Source organism: Sorex araneus, chromosome 2 (assembly GCF_027595985.1).
Source record: "Sorex araneus isolate mSorAra2 chromosome 2, mSorAra2.pri, whole genome shotgun sequence".
NCBI classification, from domain to species: Eukaryota; Metazoa; Chordata; class Mammalia; order Eulipotyphla; family Soricidae; genus Sorex; species Sorex araneus.
Window position 1 is genome coordinate 210,782,492 of NC_073303.1, and position 21,701 is coordinate 210,804,192.

The following is a 21,701-nucleotide window of genomic DNA, read 5'->3' on the forward strand; positions in this document are numbered from 1 at the left end:
TTATTTGGGACAGAAAGGTAGCTCAATCATGTTCTTCTGCACACTGCCAGGAGTGACCTATTTTTGAGCACTGTGTGAAGAGTAGCTCATGAACCATGCAGAATGTGACTTCATAAACAGATAAAAATATATATATTAGTCTTCATGTGACAAATTAAAGAGAAATCCTTACTTGGTATATCAGCAAGAGACGTTATTCTTAGTATACAGGTGAACATACAACTGGTGAACAGTTGTAAGGAAAGATTCTGTTTTGTGGTATTTGCCTATTTTCATGGTCTAATTTAAACCATCATGGCCAATTTGAAGCTGTTATTATGGCATCCAGCACTGTGGAAGGTTGTGTAAAATTGGTCTTCAGAACCATGCAGCCTATTCAAGAACATTGGATAAAGCAGAAGTAATATGCCGAATACTCACTACCTCACCTTACACATCTTGTCTCAATGTTTTCTCTTTGTACAAAAAGAGAAATGGGTCAGTGCTTGGGATCGGCCACATTTGACATATCTAGTCTGAATTTCTTTTGCTTTACTAGATAAATTAAACGAGGGTATAATAGGCTCTAAACCAGACTCAGGTCAGGAGGCAACTTTAACTACAATGGTATAATCATTGGTCAAATATGTTTCTTTCTTTATACATTGTTTCCTAGATATAGAAGCCAAGAAATCATTTCTAATTAACTTCCTTTTCCTCCTAATATCTGCTAGAAAAATATGGAATTCTAACTACCATCCATTCATCCAATGCTTTGGTCTACTTTGGGAAGGAAAAACGATCATTCTATGGTTCTGGGAATTAATCTATTCTGTGACCATCACATATCAACTGGGAGAAAAGTCTGAGCTTTAGTCTGTTATACCATGCGAGATTACAAACACCACACTTGACCTATATTCTTTCAGTGTCATCTCCATGGTGAGGTAAACTCAAAAACGTAAGTAGCTAGCCTTCTCATCCCAAACTGCCCATGAGTGGGGTCTGTGGTAAATAGTCAAGCACCCAAAACAAAACACTTCACCTTCTGTGCATTACGGACAAGATTCAGAAAAAAACAACCCTTTTCAAAGTGGGAATTTGTACTGATCAGATGATCTTGCCCCAATCCAGAAAATTCTATGCAATCATTTAAAAACAGGCCCAGTCCCCAGAGCCCTTAGAAAGAATACTACTAATTATGTAAGAGTGAGTAGCTCCTCTTAGGAGCTGAGCAGAATAAACAAGCCTACTCCTTTTTCTGTCTCTCTTATCAGTAAAACAAAACCCCCAAATTGATGTTGTTGGGTTCCCCATCCCTATCCTCCACTTTAATTAAACCGTTCTTTGTTTTAAATATTTGGTGCAAAAGTGTTTCTAGAATTGCTTGAAAGTTTGTTTCATTTGACAGTGAGTGAGACTAGTAGAATGGATTGTGCCTTAAGATAAACATAAGTGTATTTGTCTTTATTTAACTTACAGTTGTTGTCTTGCAGTTGAGTATGTGCTCTTAAATACAGCTCCATTTCAGATTCAGTGACACTCTCTGAAAATGAAAGGCTTACCTGTTATAAATAATGGTTATTCTCTATTCAATCCCTAATTTTGCTGAGTTGATTAAATGCTCTCCGTCTGAGAACAGTAAGAGCAGCATTTTGGATTAGACAATTAAATATTTGTTTCAGAAAATTTAGGGGAGCATACCTGTCAGAATAGTAATTCTGTTCCAAATCATGAAATAGACAATAATATGGGTATGCATTTTAATCTCTAATTTCTCAAGGTTCTAAATGCATATCTATTTGCTTTAGAAAGATCTGTCTGCATATCACCCTCAGGTTCTGTTGCTTTGAACATGCCCATACTGTTTCTTTATGTCACACATATAAACAAGATCATTCTGTATCTCCTCCTGGCTGACTTCACTCAACTTGTTTAAGGAATTAAACTTACCAAGGGCTTCAGGAAGGGTGTGGGTGGGACGGGGGTTGCTGGGTGGAGACCTGAGAGTATTGTATGCATGGCATGCTATCATTAACAGCTTGTAAATCACAGTGCTTCACATTAAAAATGAGTGCTCCCTAAAATAGCATTGAAATTCTTTCAAACACATTTTATTATTTTTTATTTGCAAAGTGGTATGCACACAAATACTGACATATGCAAAACCCTATCTGAAACATCACACATTAAAAGGAAGCTTCATCTAGTTCCTTGTTTAAAAAGAAAATTCTAGGCTGATTCCTGGTAAAGTTTCTCTGATGAGAACCTATCTGTCTGTGATTGGGCTCAGTAAATTCCGGACTTGGTCAGATAGTGTTAGCTCAGGAGGATATGCAGCTCTGTGGCTCAAATGCAGGAAGAAGCACATGTGAGGTGTGTGTCGAACTATCTTCCAGATATTAGTTTTTTTCCCCTTCCATCCATTACCTTTGTAGTAATGGATTGTCCTAGTGCCCTGTGATACATATCCTGGTTTTGGTACTTGCAGATTTGATTATGGATCAGGGAACATGTGATACTGAGTATCACACGGGTGAAACAGGACCATGGCTGGCAGAGATGTGTAGAAGTACAGGGTTGAACTCTTATCTTCATGGATTCAAGTTAGATGCTTCACCGCTAAGTCACCTCCCTGGAATGCTAGTTCCTTTAGGAAAGTTTTTTGTTGTTGTTTTTTGGAGGTTTTTTTTTGTGTGTGCGTGTGTGTGATTTTTTATAGGCACCATGATTTATAAGAGTGTTAATAGGAAGATTCCTTGCATGCAACACACCAGTACTCCACTAGACTGCCCCTCCCCACATCAGCCTTCCCACCATCTTCCGCTTGTCATTCCCCTCCATTGTAAGCTCCATTCTGTAGATCAGTTCTCAGCTTCCGTTCTCTTTGGCCAAGTATTGCTCCCTGACTGTGTTTCTTTAACGAGAGAGGTCATAGTGTATCTATCCCTGTCTTCTGACTGACTTCATTCGGCATGATAACCTCCAAACCCAACCACATAGAAGTAAATTACACAATTTCATCATTCATCATTAGTAAGGTAGTTGTGTATATGTGCCATCATGTTAAACACGGATGTAGAGAAGTGTGGGGTGAACTCCCATCTTCATGCATTCAAAGCAGATGCTCCACCACCGAGTCACACTTCTGGGCCTCTAGTTCCTTTAAAATTTTGTTGTTGTTGTTTTAGGCAACATAATTTACAATAGTGTTAGAAGGTTTCATGCATCACATCCGCCACCAGAGTGCCCCTTCCTGGTTCAAAGCTTCCTCCACAGTCAGCCTCTTCTTCCAGTCCTCTTCTCTTGGATATTTGGGGTGCTTCTAGGTTTTGGCAATTGTGAATTGTGTTGCAATGAAAATAGGAGTGAAAATAGTCATTTCTGAATAGAGTTTTTCAGCCCATAAGGTAGATACAGAGAAGTGAAATTTTGGGGCTCTACGGAAGCTCAATTCTTAGTTTTTTGAGAAGTTGCCCTGGGCATGGGGTAAAATTCACTATTGGTGGGAGTTTAATGTGTTTGAACCTTTTTCTAAATCAATATGGACATGTTTCATAAATCAGTTCCTATTTTAAATCAATGTGGAGGGAAGTCAGATATAGGAAGTTGTAGCACCATGTTTCATGTGTGTTATACATGAAATAATTTGGGTGTAATGAGAACTAGGTAAAATTTGTACTTAGCACTGTTATAGCACTGTCATAGTACTTTCATCCGTTGTTCATCGATTAGCTCGAGCTAACTAAAGAAACTTGTTGTTACTGTTTTTGGCATATCGAATATGCCATGGGTAGCTTGCCAGGCTCTGCCATGAGGGCAGGATACTCTTGGTAGCTTGCCGAACTCTCAAGGATAGAGGAATTGAACCCGAGTCAGCCATGTGCAAAGCAAACACCCTACCCGCTGTGCTATAAAAATTGGGTCTTCAGCAATACCACTGCTGGGAATATACCCCAGAAAAGCCAAAAAGTATAGTCGAAGTGACATATGCACTTATATGTTCACCGCAGCACTGTTTACAATAGGCAGAATCTGGAAAAAACCCGAGTGCCCTAGAACAGATGACTGGTTGAAGAAACTCTGGTACATATATACAATGGAATACTATGCAGCTGTTAGAAAAAATGAGGTCATGACGTTTGCATATAAGTGGATCTACATGGAAAGTATCATGCTAAGTGAAATGAGTCAGAAAGAGAGAGACAGACATAGAAAGATTGCACTCATCTGTGGAATATAGAATAATAGACTATAAGACGAACACCCAAGAATAGTAGAAATAAGTACCAGGAGGTTGTCACCATGGCTTGGAGGCTGTTCTCTCATCCTGGGCAACTCAGAGAAGGGAACAGCAAGTAAAATGTGGTTGTTGGTCATGTGGGGGAAAGATGATGCGGGCCAAATATAGACTAGAGACTGAACGCAATGGCCACTCAACACCTTTATTGCAAACCACAACACCTAATCAGAGAGAGAGAACAAAAGGGAATACCCTGCCATAGTGGCAGTGTGGGGTGGGGGGAGACGGGACTGGGAAGGGGGGGTGGGATGTTGGGTTTACTGGTGGTGGAGAATGGGCACTGGTGAAGGGATGGGTTATCAAACTTTGTAAGGGAGAAACATGAGCACAAAAATGTATAAATCTGTAACTGTACCCTCACGTTGACTCACTAATTAAAAATAAACTATAAAAAAAAAAAAATTGGGTCTTGTTCACTTCTAATGCTTTGCCTGTGACACTGTTCTTTTAAGTGTTTTTAATAGGTTACAAAGTAATATAGGTTGCAAAAGAATTATTTTCCAACAGATGGATAGATTAAGTAAGTCGCTTCTGAAGTGAGCAAGCTATTCTTGAAACTTTGGGTGGGGGTGAGATTGCTTTCTGATTCAGTGATGTTACATAGAGAGCCAGTTATAGGATTTGCTTCAGACCATCTATCCAGAGAGTCTGAGCACAGATAAAGCTGCTGAGAAAGAGAAGTCACAAACAGAGGTCACTGATCAGGAAAGAAATAAATATAAAGTTGTTACTATAATATCATATCCTATCCCTGTATGTTTTGTTCCACCTGAATAATTCCAATATCCACCCATCCCTACCCCGTTATTAATTCATTGAAAACTGGTCATTAGAATTTGTGCTTTGTTTTCACTCAAATTAGAAATTTTATTTCTGCTCCAATAAATCTGTAATACCCTTTAAAATAAATCTGCATGGGCTGATATACAACCGCATCTCAGCTTTGTTGTTTGGTCCATAAAGAAGAACATCTACTGAGATATAGAAGTGACTTCCTTTGTGTTTCCTTGCTCTTTTTCCTTTGAGGTTAGCCATGCCTTTGGCCTTGAGGAAATACCTATCAAAGTCAGACCACTGAGTTCGGGGGTGTTTCTCTACTCTGCACTCAGATGTGGGTCATGTTTTATATATACACATACATATACATATACATATGCATTATATATGTATATATATATGTTGGGCTGGAGTGATAGCACTGTGGGTAGGGCATTTGCCTTGCACGCGGTGGACCCAGGTTCGATTCCTCCATCCCTCTCAGAGAGCCTGGCAGGCTACCAAGAGTATCCCACCTGCACGGCAGAGCCTGGCAAGTTCCCTGTGGCTTATTCAATATGCCAAAAACATTAACAACAAGTCTCACAATGGAGACATTATTGGTGCCCGCCTGAGCATATCGATGAACAATAGGACAACAGTGCTACAGTGCTTCAATAACTGGATGAAGAAATGTAATGTAGTAAAAGGGGGAATGTGCAGATAAGCCTTGACCCTAGAGTATAGGAAAATGATAGACAGGGAAAGGAATCAAGTGAGCAAAGAAGAAAACAGGGGTCAGGATCTCCATTATACCGGGGATGTGAGAGAGTAGTATGGCTATATATCCAAAGCACAGACTCAACAACACTGAAAAAGTGAGAGCTAAACATAGAATTTTGAAATGTGCTTGTCAAGGTCCTTGCATGCGGCCGACCTGGGTTCAATTCCTCCGTCCCTCTTGGAGAGCCCAGCAAGCTACCGAGAGTATCCCGCCTGCGAGGCAGAGCCTGGCAAGCTCCCTGTGGCATATTTGATATGCCAAAAACAGTAACAACAAGTCTCACAATAGAGATGTTACTGGTGCCTGCTCAAGCAAATCAATGAGCAAGGGATGGCAGTGATACAGTGATGTATCTGTTAGAATGAAAAAAAAAAATTAAAGGGATCCAGAAAATAGCATCTAAGCATTAGAGGATATTTGGCTGTGAAAATTAGTCTTTGTATCAGGTACTACTCGTTTACATGATTGACACGGGAGGGATTGTTAAAACTTCAAGGGACTGAATTTGCAGCACGAACTGAATGAACAGTATAATTAAAAGAAATGTGAAATGCAATTTCATTGCAATTGGATATTTGATTCTGTTTAATGACATTTAAGTGAAGCTTATTAGGAAACTCTCTTCCATTACCTTATGGATGAATTTGTTTTAAAAACTGTGTGTACATGGTTACTGAGATTTTCCAGAGAGAAATTATGAAGAAAATTGGCTTCAAATGAAGACTTTCATATAGGCAATTTCATTTTTACTATGGCTTTGAGTTACAGAAGCATAGGGTAGGAATTTAAAAATTAGGCTGGAGTGATAATACAGCAGTAGGGCGTTCGTCTTTCATGCAGCCGACCTGTGTTCAATTCCTCTGCCCTCTCGGAGAGCCCAGCAAGGTACTGAGAGTATAGTGCCCACACGACAGAGACTGGCAAGCTACCCGTGGCGTATTGGATATGCCAAAAACAGTAATAATAAATCTCACAATGAGAGACGTTACTGGTGCCCGCCTGAACAAATCGATAAACAATGGGATGACAGTGACAATGACAAATTGAGACCCCATGTATCATAAGTTCTAATTAAAGGACAATTTTGTTTCCGAACAACAAGGGATGCTCAAGTATGAGAAAGTTAGGTGTTCAGTTTTTCTCCTTGTTTTGTAGCATGTGAGAATGCCAGGTTATCTTAAGTGAGGATAATATGCAGAGGATAATGTATGCAGATAATGTACAAAACGTTTTGGGGACAGAATATTGCATATCTGAAGAATAGGTTGTGTATTTGATAATCTATTAAGGAAATAAGCCTTGGAAAGTACATGTTGTAATTGAGTTGCTGTAAATTAATACCTGGCAACCGGCCCTGTCCCTGAAAGGATTTTTGGGTTTTATTTTTATTTTTTTACCATATCCAGCAATAATCAGGGCTTACTCCTGGCCTTCCTCGGGGAAACATGGGATGCTGGGGATTGAATCCACACTCTCAAGTCTGACATGGAGAAAACTTCATGGGAGTGTTTGATTGCTGCATTTCAGCTTTTCACTTCTGAAACTCGTTGCAATAAAACCTAGGAGCATTTGGTTTTGCTAAGAAATATTTTCGGTCACTGGAAGTATACTAGGCTACTCAATATTTTTTATATCCCCTTTATCTCTTTAAAAATTGAAACGGGGCCGGAAGATAAGACAGCAGTTCAGGTGCTTGTCTTGCACGTGACTGACTTGGGTTTTATCCTTGGCACCACATATGATCCCCCAGCAGTCAGGAGTAAACCCTGAGTGCAGAGTCAGGAATAGACCCTGAGCACCATCAGGTGTGACCCCAAATCCAAAACAAAACAAAATAAAAACCTGACAATGATATCACTGTATCACTGTCATCCTGTTGCTCATGGATTTCCTTGAACAGGCACCAATAACATCTCCATTGTGAGACTTGTTACTGTTTTTGGCATATCAAATATGCCATGGGTAGCTTGCCGGGCTCTCTGAGAGGGGCGGAGGAATTGAACCCAGGTTGGCCATGTGCAAGGAAAACGACCTACCTGCCGTGCTATTGCTCCAGTCCTAGTCTCCTGGGTACCACCTATTATTGTATTAGCATCCAGTAGGGAACAGATAGTACATTAAAAAGAGAAAATTAATTAAAATTAATTAAATTAATTAATAAGAGAAAATTATATTAGCTTTTAAAATAAGTTAAAAGAAATGTCAGATTAGAGGAATACAGTACGATCTCACTCATCTTTGGTATAGAGAGAAACAGGCAAGGGGATGGATAATATCAAATCAATACAAACCCCGGGCTTTGGATTACAAAACTGAGATTACCAAGAAATGGAGGAAGAATTGGTAGATGGAGAAGGAAGATGCAGATGAGAAGTAACATAAAGAAGTGGTGGAGGGCTTGGGGTCTATAAGGTGGTGCCCCACACTCTGCTGTGTTTGGTAATTCTAGGGCTACCCTGGGGGATGCTAGAACATGGTCTAGAGGGTGACATGCAGTGTTAGAGACTGAATAATGATCATGAAATGGAAACCATTCTATGAATAACCAAATAGAATTCATAACCAATTGGTAGTGATACAATTTAAAGGAGGGAGGAATCAAAATGATGTGGAATAGATAAAAAAGAGAGAGAGATGTATGAAGTATCACTATCACTGTCATCACTGTCATCCCGTTGCTCATTGATTTGCTCCAGCGGGCACCAGTAACGTCTCCATTGTGAGACTTGTTGTCACTGTTTATGGTATATCGAATACGCCACAGGGAATTTGCCAAGCTCTGCCAAGTGGGCAGGATACTCTCAGTAGCTTTCGAGGCTCTCCAAGAGGGACGGAGGAATCGAACCTGGGTTGGCTGCATCCAAGACAAACGCCCTACCCACTGGTCTATCACTCCAGCATGCTATAAAGAAAATTGTAAAAAGTTTGATGTCTCTTGTCTAGACATAATAAAAGAGAGAAACGGTGATGATGGGTGAGATCAGTGTTTCTTGGCCTGGTTCAGACTGTGACCCCTAATCCTGTTATTTCCTTGATGGGGCCCTCCTGCCCTACATTTGGATCCTGAATCTCACGCTACAGTGTGTCTTTGTATAATTTCGCTCATATCACATTTTGGAGTACGTAGGGGCCCACGTAGCCCCTGGTTGAAAAATTCTAGTTGAGAGTTCAGAGTATTTCCAGAATTAATCTGGATATTCAGACAAGTTTTTAATTATTTGTAGCTTAGTTTTCATTTCCCTAAAATACAATGGCATTTGAATGGAATGTACCATTTCTTAGGTTGCTTGAGTTTTATAGCTTGCCCTAGTTATTATTTAGAATTTTAATCCTTTGTGACTGGAGAAATAATAACACCATAGAAGTCAGGAAACCGAAATGAGACATGAAAAATGTTTTCAGGGAAAATATTTTGAAAATGGATGCCTTGTCTCAAAAATGTGGACAGAAGTGTAGGAGTCATCAAGAAAACTGAAAATTACTTATTAACACTTACTGTGCTTCAGGCATTCAGAGGGTATATGTGTTTCCTTCCTAGTTTTATGGAGCTGATTGATACTCAGAATTGCTGTATGAATTGGAGAAGGAACAAGATGGCAGCTATAAAAGAGAAAAAAAAAATTACAGTAGAAAGGAAAAATTCAAAAAAAAAAAAAAAGCAAAGCATTTTATTTTTATGTATTTATTGGTTTGGGGGCCACACCTAGCAATGCACAGGGTTTACTCCTGGCTTTGCACTGAGGAATTACCCCTATGGGATCTCAGGGATCCAACATGGGTTGGTGACATGCACGATAAGTTCTCTATCCACTGGGATATCTCTTCAACCCCAAGAAACCATTCTCAATAGATGGGAACATCACCATTCTGGTATATAAATTTACTAACATGTGCCCCAAATGAGCAAGTAATGGGAGATGTGAAATTCTGAATACTGTTTAAGTTTCATTTATACTTGACTTTCAGATACTAATAATATTACTCCATTGGACATAATTTTTTCATACAGCCATTAACTTTAATTCAGTTATTTTTGTCATATTTGAGCCAACAGTTACTTAACACTTTATGGGAAAAAATAATATACACACACACACACTTACACTAGTTTTATTGAACAATAAATGTAGACCTTAATATAGTTGCCTCCAAAGAGGATACTGAGTGTAGATGAGAGGATTACTGGGAAATTTTCAGTTCAAATATGCATCATGCTTTGTTAACATGTTTATAACTAAGCAGGAGGTCATGAAGAGTAGATATAAAAGTCTGGAATGATGTCTTCTTGGATGAGTTTTATTCTTTGAGTTTTATTTCTATGTTGAGATAGGACTTAGAAAATTGAGAGGATAAAGGCACTTTTTTGTTTGCTTAATTATTTTATTATATAGTTTTGTTTTGGGGTCATGTTGGAAATACTCTTATTCTTGACTCTGCACTCAGGGATCATTTCTGTCAGGGTTCAGAAGGATTCAGTAGCTCAAACCCAGCTAAATCTGCATGCTAGGCAACCACACTATATACCATACTGTTGCTTTGGCCCAGTAAAGAACTGCTATTTATTTATAAAAAATTTCACTGATCGATATTCTGTGCTTTACAATATGTTTTGTATTGGTTTCTCATGCACATAATCCCAGCATCCCACCCTTCCTCAGTGTATCAGGGAGTTAGCCCCCCAAAGAAACACAAACTAACAAAAATAGGAGACATGGTTTTCTCCTCTCATAGCTCTGCCTACCCCCAACATTCACAGAGTTGATGTTGAAGAAGTCTATTTGGTTGAGATGGGAGGGATGCCATCTACTTTATTAAAATCACTAGAGTCGTGTTAGCTTCTGTTTCAGAAATAGGTAGGTCTTAGGCCATGATAATCTCTGATGTATCAAGGGCGGCTGACAGGAATGGTGTGATGATCCCAGAATCTAGCAGGAGTACACGCAGAGCAAGAATTCCAAGACAAGAAATTGAAGAAGCAACCAGAACTTATTGGAGTACAAAGGGGTTTGTAATATACCTTTTAAGTAATAAGGAATCTTGAGTATGAGAAATCACATTTTTAGATATGTTTTCTAGAAAAGCCACTTCACTGGCCATTTTGAAAACGGATTGGCAAAAAATTGAATAGCTTAACTAAAATTATAAGACCCGGAATGGGTACTGTAGGGGTGTGTGGGGCGGTCTACAGGGATAATGATGCCCAGATTACTATATTTAATCAGTTGCACAACATCTATTTTTAGGCAAGCACCATACTCACTATACTATCACTATACTGCCACAAAATCTATTTTTACATCTAATAGCAAATTGAGATTCATCTTAGTAACTAGTGGTGTTTTTTAAAGCATCTGCAGTCAAGCTGCTATTACAGTTTTATAGCCTTTATACTTATCAACTTGGTTGACAGTGTCCTTGAAAAAAAATTGTAATTTGACTGTTACTGCTGGTGATGTGATAGTACCACTGCAATCTCCTAAGTCAAAGTTTTGTAAAATAAGAAAAACATAATGACAGCTATCAGTCCTGCATATTTTCTTTGGTGTCTTATGTTGAGGTTTAATGCCCACTCATGTCAAAATGTGCAGCATAGAAAAATGATATTTCTTAGAGAAAAATAAAAAATAATGCAAAAAAATTAGACATAAATATCATTTAATATTAGGAAAGAATAGATGTTGAGAAGAGGTTAAGTTATGAATAATATGTATAGTGTAAAAAGGTAAAAAAATAATAAAAATTAAAATTAAAAATAAAAATCTTTTCCTTGCAGAATAATAATTTAGATAAATCCCATATATTAACAATTTTGAGGTGAAGAGCAACTCTAGAAAGTTGGACTCTGGATGAGAAATTTAGAATCACTTACTTATTTTATTCATATTTTACTCATTAGGTATGTATTAAAATCAGTATCATAGTGAACTAATTTTTAGAGAGAAATTTTATTTCCATTAATATCTATAAAATGTATATGTTACAGAAAAATGACATTGGGTTAATTTTATTTTTACCACTAACAATTTCTACTACTAACAATTAGTAGAATAGTTCTGCAATTATTTTTTCAATATTTTTTGGGGGGGAACACCCAGCAGTGTTCAGAGCTTACTCCCAGTTTTGCACTTAGTGATTATCCTGGCAGCCTTGGGGGACTATATGGGATGCCAGGGATTAAATCCTGGTTAGCTGTGTGCAAAGCAAACACCCTGTCGTATTACTCCAGCCCTTGATAAACTAAGTAACATTTCTTAAAGGTGTTGGGGCTAAATTGAATCATAAGATAATGGAAATGGAATCCCCAATTACACAGACATAAATATCATTCAGTATTAACATTAATAGGAAAGAATAGATGCTGAAAAGTGGTTAATTTTTGAATAACATGTATAATATAAATAACTGATCGTAAGGAAAATTCTATTGCACATTTAAAATATGTTAAATAGTAATGGTATATACATTATATTTATGTATATGTGTGAATATTTGCATACATATTTATATATAATATATATATACACACATTTACTACTAGCTAGCAATCTTTGGGAAAAATTGCTTTTTTTTTTTTTTTTGGTTTTTGGGTCACACCCGGCGATGCACAGGGGTTACTTCTGGCTCTGCACTCAGGAATTACTCCTGGTGGAGCTCAGGGGACCACATGGGATGCTGGGAATCGAACCTGGGTTGGCCGCATGCAAGGCAAACGCCCTCCCCGCTGTGCTATCGCTCCAGCCCCAAAATTGATTTTTTTCAAGCTTAAAAGACAATACAGGTTTTACAGACAGCTCTGTGAGCTGAGCATTTCTTTGTATGCAGGAGTCAGTTCCCTAGCACCACGTGAGCACCACATATTTCTTCCATGTGTCTTTTAATTCCTTTCTCGATCACACAAGTATTTTTTTCTTTTTCTTTTTTTGCTTTTTGGGTCACACCCAGCGATGCACAGGGGATACTTGATCACCCTGCTGATTACTGAAACAACTGGGACTTTTAGAGCTAAGATTATGACTATCACAAAAACCCAATAAGAAAAGAGAAGTTTATTCCTGCTAAGCTAAGCAGCAGAACAGAGGCCATTACTGTGTCATTGAAAAACTGTTCAATAATGTGCTGATAACCTTTTGTAGGCTTTTGTGGCCTGTTCAAATGAAAGAACTGCTCAAAGTATGGATGGAGTTGTTTGTGGTGCAAAAACTCACTTTGAGCTAGAGGTCCATCAAGAGATTTCCTTCAAGTAAGCAGAGCAGACCTTAGCATCTTACTGATTTTATGTCATAAGAGCTGACACAAAAATCCAATTAAATGTATCAAATTTATTTTGACAAACATAAAAGTAATGCATTTTGAATTTATTTTAAATTGAAAATATGGGGTATGCTTACAAGAATGTTGAAAATTGAAAATCAACAGTGGAAATCTCTTTTGTCCTACTCCATTTTGCTTAAACAACTATGGCTATCAAACTTACGAATATCCTTCTAGACATTGTTCTAAGTAAAATGACACATGTATTCCCTCATCATTGTTTCGGTATTCTCCCCTATTCTATTCTGTCCCCGTGAACCTTTGTTGGAAACTTCCTACTAAAGACCAGTTCTCAGTTTCTGCTACCTTGGGCATTGTTTATTACCTGTTGAATTTCTTTCTGTATCTCATGGGCTCTAGCAATAGCACAGTGGGTAGTGCGTTTGCCTTGCATAAGGTCAGCTGACCCAGGTTTGATTCTTCTGTCCCTTTCGTAGAGCTCAGCAAGCTACTGAGAGTATCCCTCCAGCACGGTAGAGCCTGGCAAGCTACCCATGGCGTATTTGATATGCCAAAAGTAGTAACAAGTCTCATGATGGAGACGTTACTGGTGCCCTCTCAAGCAAGTCAGTGAGCAACGGGATGACAGTGACAATGATCTCATGCAAAAAAAATAATTCAGCTTGTCTTTCTCCTTTTGACTAACTTCACTTAGCAGAATGGTCTCCAGATCCATCCACATAGTATATTATTGAATGACTTCGGCCTTTCTTTTTTATTTATACATTTATTTATTTTATTTAATCTTTTCTTAAAGCTGGGTAGTATTGCACTGCACTGTGCATATATATCAGAGTTTCTTTACCGGGTTCTGTTCTTGGACACGGGTTGTTTTCAGATTCTCATTGCTATTGATGATAGTCCTAAAATGAACAAAGGAGTGTAAATCATTTTCTTCTGAAGAGAGCTTTAAACTTTTGGTGTAGGTGACAAAAAATGGAATTGCTGGGTCAGTGAGAAGCTCACTTCCAAGTTTTTTGCGAAGTGTTCATGTTGCTTTCCAAGCAGGCTGGACCAGTCAACATTCCCACCAGCAGTAAATGAGGGTTCATTTTCCCCACATCCACACCAACGTTGGTTGACTTTGTTCATTGTGATGTGTGCCAGTCTCGTTGGTGAGAAGTCGTATCTCGTTGTTTTGATTTGCATTTCCCTGATGATAAGGGATGCAGATAATTTTTTTCCACATATCTTCTGGCCATCTGTAAGTCTTCTTTGAAGAAGTTTCTGTTCATCACTCTTTCCCATTGTTAGAAGGGATGTTTTATTTTTTTCTGTTAAAGACCTATCTGTGCTTTCTATATTCCATATCTTAACCATTTTCAGATGAATGTTTAGCAAATATTTATCCATTCCTGAGGTCTTCTTTTTTCTGGTCATCATTTTGCCACACAGAAGCTTCTTGGTTTGTTGCAATTCTGTTTGTTTATCTTATTTTTGTTTGCTTGGCCAATGGCGTTGAATAATTGAAGATACCTTTAGATTCACTATCATGAAGTTTTCTACCTATAGTTTTCTCAAACGCTTGAATATTGAGGTCTTTACTCCACTTTTGATTTGACTTTTTTTGCATGGGCTAGAGCCATAGCACAGCAATAGGGAGTTCACCTTGCATGCGGCTGACCCAGGTTCGATTCCTCCGCCCCTCTCGGAGAGCCCGGCAAGCTACTGAGAGTATCTCGCCCACACAGCAGAGCCTGGCAAGCTCCCTGTGGTGGATTCAACATGCCAAAAACAGTAACAAACAAGTCTCATAATGGAGATGTTACTGGTGGCTGCTCAAGCAAATCGATGAGCAACGGGATGACAGTGATACAGTGATTTTTTGCATGGTATTAGAAAGGGGTCTGGATTAATTATTTTGCATGTGACTAACCAATTTTCCTAGTACTATTAATTGAAAAGACTTTCCTTACTCCACTTCATGCTATTTGCTTCCTTATCAAAGATTAGTACCGATATACCTGAGGATCTGTCTCTGGATTCTCAATTCTCATTTTTGTTCCGTTGGTCAGAGAGTTTTTAGTACTGCACATTTCATTACTGCAGAATTATAGTATAGTTTGATGTTGGGGAAAGAGAACCTTCTATTTTCTTTTTTACCTAGGATTTATTTGATTTTCAGGGGGGTTTATTACTCCACATAAAATTTAACTGTATTTGACCTATGTCTTAAAAAAATTGAATCTATATAATGCTTTGAACTAAAAGACAAGTTACCTACTCTCACCACTGCTACTTAATATAGTTTTGGGAGTTCTTGCCATAGCAATTATATAAGAAACAATATTAAGGGCATATAGATCAAAAAAGAGGTTAAACTGTCACTATTTTGAGAGGACCTGCTACTACTTAGAAAATCCTAAAGCCTCCACAAAAAACTTCCTGGACACAGTAGACTTGTACAGAAATTGGTAGGCTACAAAATAAACATACAGGAATTTATGGCTTCTATATATGCAAATAATGAAAGCAAATAAGAGATAAGCTTAAAACACCAACAATCCCATTCATAACTATGCCTTAAAATATCATTTACCTGGGAATTAGCATAACAAAAAGTGAAAGACATACAAAATAACCATGAATAACTACTCAACAATGTAACAGATGAACTTTAGAAAATGGAAACACATCTATTCATGGATTCGAAGGATTAGTACTGTCAAAATGAGAATATGAGATCATATTAAGCTTGCTGATATGCAAAGTTCATTTGTGCTTGTATTCTGCTTATTTAAATAGCCAAATAAATACTTTAAGCTTAAATGCTCAAATCGCCTTCAAATACTTAAGTATACTTAAATATTTTCATCTAATTATCATAATCATGTGATTATATACTTTAATATAATTCAATTAATTATCCTTCTACTGAATATTTAGATTTCCTAGATTGTGAAACTATAACAAAAATAATTACAATGTGCCCTTATAGGGGCCAGAGCGATAGTACAGCAGGTAGGGCTTTTGCCTTGCACGCGGCCTACCCGGGTTCGATCTCCGGCATCCCATGTGGTCCCCCAAGCACTGCCAGGAGTAATTCCTGAGTGCAAAGCCAGGAGTAACCCCTGAGCATTGCTGGGTGTGACCCAAAAAGCAAAAAAAAAACAAAACAATGTGCCCTTATAATACAATAAATTATTACTGAGGTGGCAAGGTTTAGGGCTATACCCAGTGGTGCTCAGGGACTACTCTGATTCTATGCTTGATGGTACTTTAGTTTTCTTGGGAATTTTGCAGTGTCAGGGATTCAAATGTGGTCAGCGGCATTCAAGAGGAGTGCCTGTCACCTCACAACAAATTATTTTATTCTTATAAATTTATCTGTGGGATAAATTCAGATAAGTGAAATTCTGATTTAATTATCGTCCTTAATCATTTAAACTTGCCTATTGTTTGTTGAAATTTGGGCTTTTAACCTATGAGAAAGCAAAGCACACAATTTTTATAATAAAGATAATTTCTTTGAGGGGGGGAGGGGAGGATGGGCCAAACCTGCCAATGTTTGGGGCTTACTCCTGGCTCTGTTCTCGTGAATCACTTCTGTCAGTGCTCAGGGATCATATGTGATATTGAGGATCAAAGTAGGGTTGGCCACCAATGGGGGAAGTGCCCTAGCCCTGGTAGCATCTCTCTGGACCCTCCAAAATAATTTCTTTGCCAGTAAAGTCAAATAAAACTTCCACAAAATGTACTTAGTTTTCTTTCTTTATCTTTCATTTCTCTCTCTCACACACACTCTCTCTCACTCTGTGTTATTTTGGGGTCATATTTAAGAGTACTCAGGGCTTGCTCCTTACTCTGTGCTCAGGGAATACTCCTGGTGGTACTATCAGCTATTCTGGGAATTAACCAGTGTTGGCTGCATCCAAAGCAAATGTCTAAATTCCATTACTATCTCTCCTACTCAAGTTTTCTATTTTCCTGAAAACACAAAGTTCCACACACCTAGCAGTGTTGTTAATTTTTCTGTCTGTCATACAGACAGTGAAAGAGCATAGTCAATTAGACCATTGAAGTCTACAACTATCTAGACTATCTACAACTACCTAGAACTATCTTATTTCTTATTTATCTTATTTATTTTATTTTATTTTATTTTATTTATCTTATTCAGTCTGGTAATCACTGGGTGTGGTAGACATAACCTTTCTCCTTTTTCAGCGAGCTCCCAGGACCTTTTATCTTTGCCACCTTGTTAATGAGGCAATCACAGTGACTTTTAATCTCCTTCATAATGAATGTTCTTTTAATGAACAATTTAATTCACTTCACATTTTTACTGCGAACAGAAGGTATATACAGAAAGCCAGTTATCTACTAAAATCATGCTCCTCTTTTCTCTCCTGTTATCAGGGCTGGCAGGGGTCTTTATGGTATTGACAGTATGCCAGATCTCCGCAGGAAAAAAACCTTGCCTATTGTACGAGATGTGGTAAGTTTTAGGTTTCTTTGATTACATGTTTTTTTCTTTTCATAAGATGTCATATTTTCCTTCCCATTAGGTGACTAGCTATATGTATGTTAAGAGTCTAAACTCTGCGAAGTAAAACATATTATGTCTTTGAAATTTCTAAGTGGAGAAAATAATTCTGAATGTTAGTATTTATTAAGACAACAAAGGACCCTGTATTTAAGTGAAAATGGTCTCAAATGCATGCTAATCTGGCTTCTACAAGCCAGATTCTAGTGCATTATTAATGAGCACCATATCAACGAACAGTTTAAGTCTTTTTTTGGAACATCCTTTAATCCAGTGACTTTAATATTTTATGAAACAAGCAGATCATACTAACGAATTCTTTTTCATAGGATGGAGCCACAGCAGTATTTTAGCTACCATGCAAGGCTCATCCTCTAGGGAGCACGTTCTCCAGCCCTCTGGGCTATGCTCCTACCCCTCATTAGATGAAAATCTTATATTGCCTTTCTGTGGTACCAGATTGGACCTCAGCACCATGTGGTTGGCACCCTTTTCCTCACCCACCATACCAGTGTAGCTGAATGGACCTTAGAACTGCTGGGAAACTCCCACTCAAAAACTTTAAATTCAGTTAAAAGATCATATCTAGCAGAATTAATAAGTAATTCTACCAGCCAAAGAAAACCATGGTATCCAAGTCACCAAATCTCTATTAACACTAAAGATGAATCTGTATACTCAAACTATTCTATTGTGAATTGTTTGAAGAAATAAGAAATAACTTAGACCTGGAAGGAATTTTATGCACATTATAAAAATAAACTCATCAATGTAAATGAGTGTTTTCTATCACCTACAATGCATTCACATTTTTTGTAGATTTTTTTAAAAATGGGTTGTGACATAAAATTGTGTTTTCCTAGAGAAACAGAAATTTTCTTTACAACAAGAAAAAAACTGTAGCACTGTAGCACTGTCGTCCCATTGTTCATCAATTTGCTCGAGCGGGCAACAGTAACGTCTCCATTGTGAGACTTGTTGTTGTTTTTGGCATATCAAATATGCCATGGGTAGCTTGCCAGGCTCTGCCGTGAGGGCGGGATACCCTCGGTAGCTTGCCAGGCTCTCTGAGAGGGATGGAGAGATTGAACCCAGGTCAACCTCTGCAAGGCAAATGCCCTACCCACTGTGCTTTCATTATATGTTATTTTAAATTTTGCTATAAAAACCTTTATCTGAAGCACATAGTTCTGTTTTTAAATCAGTAAGATTATATTTTTACTAGAAGGCTCTTATACTAAAATGCATGAAGCATTCATATAATTACCTCAGATTTCTGCCATTATGCAGTCATTATTTCAGAGTATTGGGCTTCTTTAGCACTTTATACTTTTTCTTTTCACTTTTTATTTGTCTAATCATTTGTACTTTGCTTCCTCTGGCACTTGGAATCTTCAGGCCATGGTGAGTGAATTTTTTTTTTAATTTATTTGGGTTGTACTTTTACCAGTCTTAGCAAATATATATTGCACTCATGCTTGGTATAAAAGAGGAACATATGGTGAATTAAAGCACACATAAAAATATAAGAAAACTTGGGTTGTCTGAGAATTCCACCTCTAGTTCATTTCTGAAAGACAAACCAAATTATATCTACAACAGGTGCAAAAGCAGACTAAAATAGAACACAAACGTAATTTTAGGTTTGCACAGTGGGAGTGGAGTTGCACAGAGAGTGCTTGCTCAAGATTGTTCCAATTCTGAATGCTTGGCTTGGTCGTTCCAAGAAGCGATGTTTCCGACTAGATAAACTGTTTCTTTGCGGCCTCCTTATGGGATAACAGATTTAATATTGCTGTATAGATGTCTGATTTCCAAAGTTCTGCCGAGTCCTGTTGGGTTTATCAGACTGCATGTATTTCTGATAGGAAGAGTGTAATGATTCTATTTTTCTGTGGGGAATCCATGGAGATCTGGCTTTTATTTTAAATTTCTGTTACTCTTACTGAGTGAAAAAACAAATATGCCTCTCCTTATTCCCAGCTGATAAAAATTGGCACTTGTAAGAACACATCCTGATTATATATGTGAAAAGCTGACAAACCATTCTGAACCAGTGTGTTTCACACACACACCAACTGAGAGTAGTCTTGTTTTATGATGGCGCTCATACATGACCACCTGGCGGGGGGGAGGGATGAAGATTTTTGTTGAGTGCGTGTATGATGCTACAATTAAACTTAATACATTATGCTTAGCCAGGGTACATTCTAAGTCCCCGAGCCAGGTCCCTGGCCCTTTATCACTGAGTGTCTTTAATAGCAAATGCCATCAGGAAATCCTGAGCAGTTGATGACACTGACTTTAAACTTGCATCCTTGTGTGTGCCTGACAAGAGCTTTAAGTCCCCAAGTTATCCTTCAGATGCAGAAAGAAAAGAGTATTTTTACATTTCCTCTGTCGAGCAATAAGGTCTGGATTCACCTCTTGTATCCATTACTTGAATCCTTGTATTTCAGACCCTGGCTGCCCGGAAGTCAGGACTCTCTCTGGCAATGGTGATCAGAACCTCACTCAACAATGAGGAGCTGGTAAGTGCAGTGTCAATTACTGTGTTTGGTCATAAGTGAGGGCTAATGCCATTGTACATGATCTTCTTGTTTAGAATGTTTATTCCTAAGTTTCAGGAATAACTGGGGCGAAGGGAAAAGGCAGACCATAGAGAAATTTCTTCTGAACATCAGCTTCATTATCATACAAGTAATCTTTTTCTTTACTTTTTTTGGGGGGGTCACAACCGACGATGCACAGGGGTCACTCCTCGCTCTGCACTCAGGAATTACCCCTGGCAGTGCTCGGGGGACCATATGGGATGCTGGGAATCGAACCCGGGTCGGCTGCAAGGCAAATGCCCTACCCACTGTACTATTGCTCAACCCCCCCCCCCGACTTTTAACCTTAGTACTTTTCTTTAAATTCTTACAATTTTAAAACCTTACTTTAGTAGAGTACCACCCACTGTATTATATCTTTACCCGCCACCCCCCAGCTTTTTTTTTCTTTTTGGGTCACACCCGGTGATGCACAGGGGTTACTCCTGGTTCTACACTCGGGAATTCCTCCTGGCAGTGCTCAGGGGACCATATGGGATGCTGGGAATCGAACCTGGGTCAGCAGCGTGCAAGGCAAACGCCCTACCTGCTCTAGCCCCGGTCTTATGTTGCTCCAACATTGATATAACTTCTATATTTAGAAGTGCTCTTTCATCTTGTATAGAGTAACTTAATTTTTCTCCTGATAAAAATCCTACAAAATTGTTTTGGTTATAGGTTAGTTGATAGAGTGACAATAATGTTCAAACTTCTGGAGTTGATCTAAAAAGTTACTGCACAGCCCTACCTCTGAAGGGTCCATGACCTTCACTGTATTCTTATGTCACCTCCTTATGTCACATCCAACATCCCGTCTCTCCAAACCTTCCCCCGTTACTTGTTAATTCCCGGTTATGGTTTTGGTGCATACTGTTACCTCCCTTAGCACCATCCATGTGCTGGACAGCCCCACATATGTGTTTTACTTCACAGCCTGTTAGTTTCCTTCTCTCCATGCCACTAACCTGGCACCCTCAGGTCATTATTTCAGTATCTGATGTTTATGATTGATTGGTTCCATCCATATCCTTGATTTGTTACTCTTTATATCACAGATGGGTCATATTGTCCTCAATTTTTCCTACCTCTGACTTATTTCACTCACCATGGTGTCCTCCAATTACATCTAAAATTTTGTGTCCTGAATGACTTTTTTTACTAAGGCCTGGTTAGTATTCCATTGTGTGTATGTCAAAATTTCTTTATCCATTTATCTGGTTCGGGACATATATTTGTTTTGTTTTGTTTTGTTGTTGTTTGCTTTTTGGGTCACACCCGGCGATGCACAGGGGTTACTCCTGGCTTTGCATTCAGGAATTACTCCTGGCGGTGCTCAGGGGGCCATATGGGATGCTGGGAATTGAACCTGTGTTGACCACGTGCAGGCAAACGCCCTCCCCGCTGTGCTATTGCTCTAGCCCCTCTGCACATAAAGTTTTACTCAGTATAAGTTGTTCCTTTGTCATGAGGCATTTACAAACATCCTCCTTC

The 21,701-nt window shown here is 38.5% G+C and overlaps 1 protein-coding gene across 1 annotated transcript in view; it reads left to right on the forward strand.

Moving 5' to 3' along the window:
* The window catches only part of UNC13C (unc-13 homolog C), a 473,794-nt gene that overhangs the window by 114,670 nt on the left and 337,423 nt on the right, over positions 1-21,701 (forward strand). Inside the window, exons 4-6 of the mRNA XM_055126062.1 lie at positions 17,493-17,571; positions 19,018-19,023; positions 20,079-20,150. Of these exons, the coding sequence (XP_054982037.1) occupies positions 17,493-17,571; positions 19,018-19,023; positions 20,079-20,150 (157 nt within the window). The remainder of the gene's footprint in view (positions 1-17,492; positions 17,572-19,017; positions 19,024-20,078; positions 20,151-21,701) is intronic.